This window comes from Chlorocebus sabaeus, chromosome 26 (assembly GCF_047675955.1).
Source record: "Chlorocebus sabaeus isolate Y175 chromosome 26, mChlSab1.0.hap1, whole genome shotgun sequence".
Taxonomy (NCBI): Eukaryota; Metazoa; Chordata; class Mammalia; order Primates; family Cercopithecidae; genus Chlorocebus; species Chlorocebus sabaeus.
In genome coordinates this window covers 33,241,832-33,253,394 of record NC_132929.1, presented here as the reverse complement: position 1 = coordinate 33,253,394, position 11,563 = coordinate 33,241,832, and the positions used below count along the sequence as shown (strand labels likewise).

General features: G+C 39.0%; 1 protein-coding gene across 1 annotated transcript in view; it reads right to left on the bottom strand.

Moving 5' to 3' along the window:
* Positions 1-10,337: 10,337 nt before the first annotated feature.
* The window catches only part of MYZAP (myocardial zonula adherens protein), a 93,789-nt gene continuing 92,563 nt past the window's right edge, over positions 10,338-11,563 (bottom strand). Inside the window, exon 13 of the mRNA XM_008016467.3 lies at positions 10,338-11,295. Within this exon, the coding sequence (XP_008014658.3) occupies positions 11,199-11,295 (97 nt within the window). The 3' untranslated portion in view covers positions 10,338-11,198. The remainder of the gene's footprint in view (positions 11,296-11,563) is intronic.

Genomic DNA, 11,563 nt, shown 5'->3' with positions numbered 1-11,563 from the left:
TTGCCTAGGGGCTACATTCACCACACTACCCCATGTATCCCTCAGTGCAGAGCTTCACAGAGAAATGACAGGAGCCTGGCTGGTGAGGGATGAGGAACCAAGGGAAGGAACAAGGAATTGGAATTGGGTATGAGAAAAACAGTGAAAAAAGGAAAGAGAAAGGAACTGGTAAAGAGGGAGACGAAAAAGTGGAAGGGGCAATAAAAGGAATCACGTTTCTCTGCAAAGAAATCAGAAATATAAAGCTCTAAACATAAGTCCTTAGGAATTCACAGATACATTTTTTGTTTCCCTTCCAGCTCTAAAATTCTATACTTCTACAAAATGCCACATTTCCCCTCTTTATATTCCACTGTGATCCCATGGCAACAAATGATTTTCCTCAGCTACCCAAGGGTTTAGGCTGTAAAGTGCCTGCACTCCACACTAAAAGTAAATTCTTGCATTAGTTACCCAAGTTGTTTGAAATGACGAACCAAATTTTCAGCTCGTATCTCCCTTTTTATCAGCAAATAGTAATTTAAAGCCATTTGCCTGGGCTGTGGCTCCCGGGTGACAGACTATGGCCTATTAAAATTAATCCTGACAGAAGATCTTTGCTGCTTTCTCCAACCCCATTTAGGCCATTGGTTTATGAACAGGATGAACAGACGGCCCATCCCAGAGGGCTTGAGGGAGGAAGCACGTTAAAATGGCTGCCTGCGTCTTTGTTTGCTCAGCTGCCTGGAAAAACTAGGACTAAGGGAAATGGGATTAATCAAGGGGGCAGTTGCCCATGGGGAAAAAAAAAAAATACAAAGACTGTGGTGAGAAAATCTCAGCCAAGTAAGGTTCAAGTTGGAGGAAAAGAACCCTTTTCTCTTAATACTGTCACATGGCTAAAGTATTGTTTAGTGACGAATCTTCCATTTCAGATCACCACTGTGTTTTATGATCTTGGTAGTGTGGGAAGACATAATTTTTAAAATTATTAAAAGTTTGGTACTCTGAAATTTCATGTAAGTTTACTTTCTAATAAGCAAATGTAATGAAGATTGCTGGTTAGATATGTGACCAACTGAATTGTAATTGAATAATAAAACTTTGTAAGACTTTTTAGTATGAAAAAACTCACAAACTGTGAAAACAAAATCCTTGAAGGAGCACATAATCTTTGACACAGACTATGTAGACATTGTAGCTAAGCCCCCTCCTCTCAGTTTAAGACATAGAATCTTAAACAAGATTAAAAATACCTTCCCCTCTCCTTGACTTATTTTCCTTCCCTTTGACACATTGAGTGAAATTCCACCAATAAGAAGATTATATAGTGAACAAATATCTTCCTTTGAGAAGACAAATGATCTATTAGTAATTTACATGTGAGTATTAATTAGTTCTAAAAGGCTTCCTCATAACAGCCTGGTTGAGGTGGTGACCTACACTCAACGAGTGAAATTTGTTTAGAAGGGAAAGGGAGAAAATGGAGAGAATTTTGAGTAATCTGAGAAGAAGAACACACCAGAGAGACTATTACATCAGTGAGTTTAGGATAATAGGAAGACTCCAAAGTACTCATCTCCAGAATTTGGAGAGTATGTAGGGCAGTAAAGTAGGAGGATCTCAAAGCTAAACTTTGCTTAGAATTGGTTCATATTCTATGGTGGAGGGCAGAGTGTCCTACACTTAAGTGGGCCTCACTGAAGATTTTTCATAAAACATCCAGTACATCATATAAGTCTGGCTATAAAAATTATTTAATTCATAAAATATCAGATAAACTATGTTTATACTTCCTTTGTGATTGAGGAAAAATAGTCTGCACATATATTTATGAGAAAACAGAAAAGGAGTGAAGGAGGTAATTTGCAAAGTCACTGCAGGATGAGATTTCATAAGATCCTTTCAGGTTTCAACAGGGAGATAGTTGTCTTTTTAGTGAATGGAAAGAACCAGTTTCTGCTACAGTGTGAGCATACCATGGCTCTCACTCTTTGAAGTCTGAGGTACATCAGAGGCCATGAAATAAATAAACCAGTGATCAGCAGCAGGCTAGAGTTAGAGAAAACCAGCTAACCCCTCTCCTCTCACTAGACCTGACCAGAGTCAGTGTCTGGTCACCTTTCATTTCCATCTTACCTGAGAAAGAACACAGCTCTGAAAATCAGCAGCAGCGGGGACCTGGAGAAGAGTAAGGGATGCCCATGAAATACATAGAAGAATTATTCAGGAAAAAAAAATCCTCAGTAATTTTCTTCCTGAAAATTGGGAGGAGAGAATAGTCAATCATAGTGTATAGGGCAATAAAGGTAATCCAGATGAGAGAATGAAGGTGGTGGTAGTAAAATTTGTCAACCCTCAACAATGTTTTTATGGGTCAGGGTTTGTGGATCACTAACTTTGTGGCAAGTCAGTTAACACTTCTGAACCTCAGCTTCCTCCTACTTAAAATGCGAGTATTGAACCAAAGTCCAAGATGCCTCTCAGCACTTAAAGTATATGATTCTAGTATGATGAATGTTATAATACATTCTCTGGCAACATCTGCATCTATTTAAGCTCATAAATGTTGAGAAGAAATATTTGGTATGCAGTCAAACCAGGAAGCAAGTAGCTCCCTTTAAATAAATGCTCACCCAACACTGCTGGAGCTCCAGGCTTATCAGCCTTTGCTGGACTCCCGTAGTTGTGCATGTCTTGCAGTGCTGGATAATGTTTCCCATCACCTAGAATTCTTGGACTTCATTTAATTTTTATATCTAATGGATGACAGCTCTGAGTAACTTAAAATTGTTTATAAGGTTAAAAAAGTGAAGTTGTCAAAATAGTAGAAGACAAGCAAACTGTTATGAATGATGTGGAAGGGCATCACCTCAAGCAGACTGAAGAAAGTTAGTATGAAGGAATAAATATCCTCTTCATAATATACAGCAAGAAAAACATTAGATAATGTAAGTCAGGGGTGGCAAATTGTCGGTCTTTGGCCACATTCAAACTACAGATGGGTGTGTTTGGCATCACAGTGTTTTTCAGACTTAGGAATTTGAGTGACTTTAGGATAGGCATGTTCTTATAGCCCAGGGAAGTATCCTCCCCTTCTCCCATCAGTTACTGGCCCCGTTATCCTACCCTTCTCACCTGCAGGCAAACTTCTTGGGTACCAGGGCGTTTGAATTTGGGCACGGGAGGCAAGTGTAAATAAAACACTTAACCTGACTCTTTTATTTTCTGAGGCTACAATTAATACCATGGAAACTTCCTAGATTACTGGTAGAAGATATATACTTGTTACAGGAAAGTGTTCTTTACCTCTGAATCTCAAAGTTTTTATAAGGCCTTCTGTGTTTTAAGAATCCTTGCAAAAAATAAGAACTTTTACATTTAAAGCAATTTTAAAAAGAATCCTCAAAAATGGTTCTCAGATAATTCAAAGAATTAATGTTCCTCCAGATTATAAACTTCATCAAGATTACAACTTTTTTTTTAGAATCAAGTGTAAAAATTGAATTTTATTTTTATTTCTACCTTAGTACACCCTTCTATGAGGACTCAGTCTTTTTGGAGGAAATAATTCCTTTGTTTTATAGTCAGATGAATAGGTACTCTAGTCAAAGGATATAATCCTGTCATTTGGAATAATTCCTAAAGAATTGTTTGCAACCAACTCAAACAACATATAGGCATAGTTTTCAAAGCTTGATTAAACACTCTTACCTATTTTTAAAAAGCCATTTTAAAAAGATCAAATAAAATTATGAATCTTTATGATTATCATAGAAAAATTAGCATCTTTACTACTACATTTTATGCTCTAAATTTCATATTGGGAATTTTGTAACCAAAAAAAGGATCAACTTAAGACAGCCCTATTTGCCCTTCCCTTTAACACCCCAAAAATGTTTATATAAATTTGTGGGCACCGTAAAGATATTTTATTTTAAGATTGGGCTACAAAGTGATCAGTTAAGTTGTTAAGTTTTTTTTTTTTTTTTTTTTTTTTTTTTTTTTTTTTTTGAGTCTGAGTGTGTTTTGTTTAGGAGGTAGCAAGTTAAGAGGAAAGGGGAGAATTAAAATATTTGCAAGATGTCATTAATCTCCAGCAAGAGCCTAGAGTTGTTGTTTTTTCCCCCCACTTCATTTCAGAACTAATCCAGCTTTCTGTTATTTGGCTCAGAAAAGTCTTAAATCTGTAACAAGAGAGTAACTTCCTGTTCTCAAGAGTATGGCTGCCAAAGAAAACATTTACAAGAAAATCCCAGGGCTAAAAAATTGCCTGCTAATTATTTCTCAACCCCCCTCCTACCCCTAAATCAGGAAGGTGAATCCTGTAAACGCTCTATGTTAAAACTTGAAAAATTAAGAGAAAACCATTGAGAACTGTTTGCCATTTATTTATAATTTACTGCATTCAGATTATATCAAGTTTATGGCCCTTGGGCATAAATGAATGTTTCTTATAATATTTTGTTCGGAATCCCACAAAGATTATACTATACCTTTTCCAAAATACACTATGGAGATTTTTCCCAGTACCTTTCCAGCTAAGGAAGAGAAGAGCAGTCACTGACATCCAGGAGCCAGTCTAGTGCTCCCAACTTGGGCTGCAGTGTTGCTAGGAGCTGGCCTGACACAGCAAGGGCTTGATGTTATCCTTGGTGACCTGTCTATTCAATGCAGTCCCAAGGAAAATCCCAATAGCCCTTTTGTAGAAACTGACAGACTGTAAAATTCATATAGAAATGCAAAGGGCCTAGAATAGCCCAATCAACTTAGAAAAACATAATTAGAGAGACTATGCTACCTGACTTTATGACCAAGGATAAAGCTATAGCAAACAAGACAGTGTAGTATTAGTGTCAAGATAAGCAACTAGATCAATGTACCAGTTTAGAGTGTATAGAAATAGATTTATGCATATATGACCAGTGGAAAATGGGTAGTCTTTTCAATAAATAGTGCTAAAACAATTAGACATCCTCATGCAAAAACAAAAAGCAACTATATTTTTCACACCATATATTAGTTATCTAATCCTGCCTAATGAATTACCCCAAGGTTTAGCAGCACTTGCCTTCTGGTCTCTTTGCTTCTGTTCTCTCTTTTTTAGAAACTCATCTTTAGTCTCCCTTTTAGGCCTTTCTTTCCCTGACGAAGTAAAATAAATTATTCTTAAATTCACATCCAAAGAAAAGGAGATACAGTTTATTTAACCTCCTGTTTATCCAGTGGCATTTCCCCACCTCCTATTTGTCTTCTGCACAATCCCATTCACTAGCATTCATTAAATCTCTATGTCCAATAAGAAGAAATCCTTGGGTTTGCAAATATTCTTGGTGCCAATACTGGCTTCCCAATAATTATTAGTAATAGTAGCAGGAGTCAGTTATTGGCATGTCTCTGATGCACTGCTAGGAAATTTGTCAATGCTATCCCGTGATCTGTGCAGCAAGCCTGGGTGGGCGATGCAGTTCCATTTAATTCATTACAAATCTGCATCCTGGGCACAGAGCCGCAGAGTGCTGCAGTGACCTGACCAAGGAGGTATTGTGATTTTACGGCAGACCTGGGACTGACTCCAGGCCTCCCACCTGTGTTCTGAAATCAGACAGGTCTGGGTGGTTTCAGACAATTTTCACATATTTTTGAGCTTCAATTTCCTTATCCATGAAATGGTGGTAATAACATCTTCCAGGCAGGACTGTTATAAAGACTCAGTATATGTGTGCTGCGTCCAGCTCAGTAACTCCTGGTATCCTTTACTTCCCCCAAGCCGACCCTTTTTTCTGGAATACTCCTCATTTGTAGATTTCTTCATGCTTATCAAGATTCGCAATGGGTTCCCTCCAAATGACTAGTGTACCCTTTATGGGACACTGCCCCTGAGGAGTTTATGTCACTGGAGAGATAATAAATGGACACGAAGATTGGTCATGAGATGTAAGAATAAAGAAGGGGCTGAAAATAAGTTCCTCTGGGATTCAGACATGGGAATGATCAGGAGGGCCGGGACTCGCTGGAAAAGATTTTGGAGAGAGCAAGGGTCTCGAGGCGCATGTCTTTGTCTTCCAAGCACCTGGCATGTGCTACGTGAACTGAACTGGCCCTCTCAGTTTGGCTGTCAACAAGAGCACCATGGCCCAATGGAGCCTCAGCCAGGACCCATTCCTGTCACCCCCACTTCTTGCCCTGGTGACCACCCTAGAATTCCTGGAACAGGCAGATGGCATTCACTGGGGAGAAAGTGGGTGCTCAGAGTGGACACATGGACCAGCTCAGGATTCAGCCTTGGTTGGTGCACCCTCCAACTACTTCGCAAATGTTGATCCTCTGTCCCAGGCTATCCCTGAAATAGGGGGCATGCCCCACTCAGAGTCAAACCACATCTTAGGCATGTGGCCTGAGTGACAGACTGTTGATGCTGGCTCACTAAGCAGCAGGACTTCTCTGATTCCTGGATCCTGAGGGACACTTGCTCCTTCTGAGTTCATCCTGTTTCCTATGGGCTGCCCAGGCACTCTCTGGGCCTTAGGGAACCTCCAGGCCCACAGCTTACACCTGCATGTCCCTGAGTTCTGATATCCACAGGCAATATGCTGAAGGAACTTTGTTCACCACCTGTTTTGGGGGCAGGTCTCCCTAAAGAAAGCAATGTTATACACTCTGTTTCTCATTCCTCATATTGGCAAAAGGGTCAGGAAGTCACATTCTCAGCCTGTTAGTGAGAATTTCAATGGATTCAAATTTCCATAGGCCATATCAGGCCATATGCACCAAAAGACTTAAAATGTGCATACCTTTTGACCAGACAATTCCTCTAGGAATTGATCTTGAGAAAATAATCAGGCAAGTGTGCAAAAATGTGTGCACAAGATGGTTCATCAGACGACTCCTGAAGAAAAGTAAAGACAACATCCAAAATTCCAACACTAAGGGATGGGTCAAATAAATTATGGCACATCAAAAAATGGAATCCAATTACCTATAAGAAGCAATGGTGTAGATTATATATATAGTATACATATGCTTTTTGCTTACTTTATGTATATGTGTATATTTCTATATATAATACATATATATACTTTTTGCTTACTTTATATGTCTGTATATATAAAGTAAGCAAACTTTATATATAAAGTATATATATATAAAGTAAGCAAACTTACTATATATAAAGTATATAAAGTAAGCAAACTTACTATATATATAAACTATATAAAGTGTGTGTGTGTGTATATATATATATTTATGTATATCAAGTAAGCAAAAAGGGACTACAAAAGTATGTAATGATAATAGGTAGCATCTATTAAATGCTTATTATGTGCCAAGCACTATTCTAAGAACCATGCAGGCATTACCTCATTTACTCTTCACACCAGCCCCATTAGGAAAAAACTCTCCCAGTTCTAATTTTACATCCCTCAGACAGGTTTGTGACTTACCCATGTGCACACTAATGATTCAGCTCAGGTAGTTGACTTGAGTGTTCCCATGTTCTTAAAAATCACACGATTCTGCTTCTCAGTATAGGGTCATATTTGTTTTAAAAACAAAGTACAGTGGGGGGTGTGTGTGTCTGTTTTAAAAGTCTGGAAGGACTGGAACGAAAATATTAATTGGAAGCATTATTATAGGATGTTGTTTTTATTTTTTAAAAACCCTTTACATACACTGCTGCTTTCCATTTCAGTGAGATAAATTTAGTATGAAATGTTAGAGTTCATTCTCCCAATTTTACATAATACCCTTCTCATGAAGAGGCTGATGAATGTCAGTCCTTTAGATGGAAGGTTGAGGGGCACTAGAGTTAATGTTGACAAAGGATCTGGAAGGATTATCTCTTAGTTTCTTTCAGTTTCAGTCTGCACAATTTAGGAAATCTCTATAATAGTCTTCTTGAGTAGTTCAAATCATGTTTAGAATTTTCCATATGTTGAAGATATATTTTAAAATACAAAGGCCCGAGCTGTAGAATGGTCCCTGGAATTCTTGGCATCACATTACCTGACTTCAAACTATACTACAAGGCTACAGTAACCAAAACAGGATGGTACTGGTACCAAAACAGAGATATAGACCAATGGAACAGAACAGAGCCCTCAGAAATAATACCACACATCTACAGCCATCTGATCTTTGACAGACCTGACAAAAACAAGAAATGGGGAAAGGATTCCTATTTAATAAATGGTGCTGGGAAAATTGGCTACCCATAAGTAGAAAGCTGAAACTGGATCCTTTCCTTACTCCTTATACGAAAATTAATTCAAGATGGATTAGAGACTTAAATGTTAGACCTAAAACCATAAAAACCCTAGAAGAAAACCTAGGTAATACCATTCAGGACATAGGCATGGGCAAGGACTTCATGTCTAAAACACCAAAAGCAATGGCAACAAAAGCCAAAATTGATAAATGGGATCTAATTAAACTAAAGAGCTTCTCCACAGCAAAAGAAACTACCATCAGAGTAAACAGGCAACCTATAGAATGGGAGAAAATTTTTGCAATCTACTCATCTGACAAAGGGCTAATATCCAGAACCTATAAAGAACTCAAATTTACAAGAAAAAAGCAAACAACCCCATCAAAAAGTGGGCAAAGGATATGAACAGACAGTTCTCAAAAGAAGACATTCAAACAGCCAACAGACACATGAAAAAATGCTCATCATCACTTGCCATCAGAGAAATGCAAATCAAAACCACAATGAGATACCATCTCACACCAGTTAGAATGGCAGGAAACAACAGGTGCTGGAGAGGATGTGGAGAAATAGGAACACTTTTACACTGTTGGTGGGACTGTAAACTGGTTCAACCATTGTGGAAAACAGTGTGGAGATTCCTCAAGGATCTAGAACTAGAAATACCATTTGACCCAGCCATCCCATTACTGGGGATATACCCAAAGGATTATAAGTCATGCTACTATAAAGGCACATGCACCTGTATGTTTATTGCGGCACTATTCACAATAGCAAAGACTTGGAATCAACCCAAATGTCCATCCATGACAGACTGGATTAAGAAAATGTGGCACATATACACCATGGAATACTATGCAGCCATAAAAAAGGATGAGTTCGTGTCCTTTGTAGGGACATGGATGCAGCTGGAAACCATCATTCTCAGCAAACTATCGCAAGAACAGAAAACCAAATATCACATGTTCTCACTCATATGTGGGAACTGAACAATGAGATCACTTGGACACAGGAAGCGGAACATCACACACCGGGTCCTATTGTGGGGAGGGGGTAGTGGGGAGGGGTAGGATTAGGTGATATACCTAATGTAAATGACGAGTTAATGGGTACAGCACACCAACATGGCACGTGTATACATATGTAACAAACCTGCACATTGTGCACATGTACCCTAGAACTTAAAGTATAATAATAATAAAAAATAAAAATAAAAAAATAAAGTTATGTTTTTCTTTTCCTTGCTTGTTGTAAGAGAGAATGAAAGAAGTGAATGTGGAAGTGTAGGCAGAGTAGTTTTCATTTCTACCTTGGTCTCATTAAAATTGACATTTTTAAGTCATTGCATTTCACTTAGAAACTGCTTCCAGATCAGTTTCTCCAGGGGGATGGGCTCCCAGGACCCTCTGCCTCTCTCTGAGTCCAGCTTCCATATCTCCTGTCCTAAGGACAGCTTTTTCCCTAAGTGCTCCTCCTTGGTGGCTGCCACAGAGCATGGTTTTTTGCTGCTAGAATAGCTCCAGTGGTGAGACTCAACCAGCAGTCAGCAGTGCTCTAAAACCTCCAGAATGACAGCAATCACTGCCTATGTGCCTGGCAGTGCCCAGTCCCTATGTGGGAATGACCTCATGTGGCACTCACATCAGCGTATCAAGTAGGTGTGATGATCCCAGGTTTTTAAAGGATGAAACTAATATTCAGAGAGCTTTGATGACTCGCCCAAGGTCCCACAGACATTGTTTAAATACAAATTTGGCTCCCAAATGCACTTTTTCCTCTTAGCATGGTTCTGACTCACAGTGATTTATCTAACTGAGTTGCTTTGCTTTCTTACTTTTTTATATCTTTGTTTTTTTGGAAGTGGAGACAGTAAGGGGTGGGAGATTTGAGGAAAAGTTTAAAAGTAAAATCCATTTTTGTACTTTGTGATCATTAATGTATCTTGCTTTTTCCACACTGTGTATTAACTAAATTTCAGGAATTAAAAAGACAGAGAGGCCCCCTGACACAGAGAGTCAATCTTATGGCTTACAGATGCTTCTGTGGATTGTACTGTCTGGAAGATCACGTGATCTGACTTTGACACTCATTTCAGAGCCTGATCTGCTCTCTGCCCCTTCTGCATGGTCATGGATGAAACACAGAGACAACATTAGTAGAAAATATATGGTATTTATTAAACATATGTGACATAGGTTATAATATCAAAGTACAGCATGCATGAACAGATTATTTATTCGTTTAACAAAAACACCAATTGATACTGAAAACATTTAATGATTAAATTTCCATGACATATAAAATTCTCTTTAAGTTAAAGTGAGAAAGAAAAAAAAATCACAAGTTGAATAAATACAGTGATTTCAGCTGGCCCAATGAAAGCATAAGGCACAAATTAAACCAAGGGACTAGCGCATCGGAATGAAGCTCGATTGGCCCACACGTCTCTAACTGCGGCTCCCATGACCCTGCACAGATGCTTGGGACCAACAGGAAAGAGCACCTGCAGGCTAGGAACCCTCCCTTCCAGGTTCAAGTTTGGCTGGATGCCCATGCTGCTTGTGGACAGGCCTCTCTGTACCAGAGAAACGCTGCCTCTAATACTTTTATGGGTAATCAAAACGTTCATGCTCTATCAAACGATCCTGGCATGAATGACATGAAACTTCAAATTAATGTCCTTTTCCCTCCCAACCAAAGTCTAGCAAATAAAATACATTGTGAGGGAATCCTCCTAATAGGATTTCAGTATCTACAAAGAAAACAAATGATGGCGCAGTACAGCAGGGTATGCCGGGTGAGTGTCTGAAACGTGACCTTGTATATCCCTCTCTTACCTGCCCACTCCACCTTCACTTTCCTTCCTGTCTTAGAAGTGGATCAGAGCCTCAGCGATTTCCATTTCGGCTTACACTGTGTATAAGGGAAACAAGAGTCACCCTTCCCAAAGGATTTCAAGCCACAGGGTTCCAGAGCCTTTGTCCATCTACAAAAGGTGTGTGCCTCTGAGTGCCTAAGTCAGAGTTTTCTTCATGGTTAACTCCAGGACTCTTGTGTATGGGGTGTAGTTCCTAGAAGGCATCACGATTTCACGAGTCCTGCCTGTTTGACTGAGAAATGAGAAAAGGCAGGTCAGGAAAACAAAACAAACCCCCCTATATGCTTCAGATGTTAAGACAACTCTAGAAAATGGTGTTTACGCACATAAAAATAAAAAGACGATAATGCAACTTAATATTTCATTTAAATATTACAAACGGGCCCTGCAATGGACTTAATGTTGATGTTTTCCCAAATTCATATGTTGAAATCCTAACCCCTAAGGCGATGTATTAGGAGGTGGGTTGGAAGGTGATTAGGTCATGAGGGTGGAGCCCT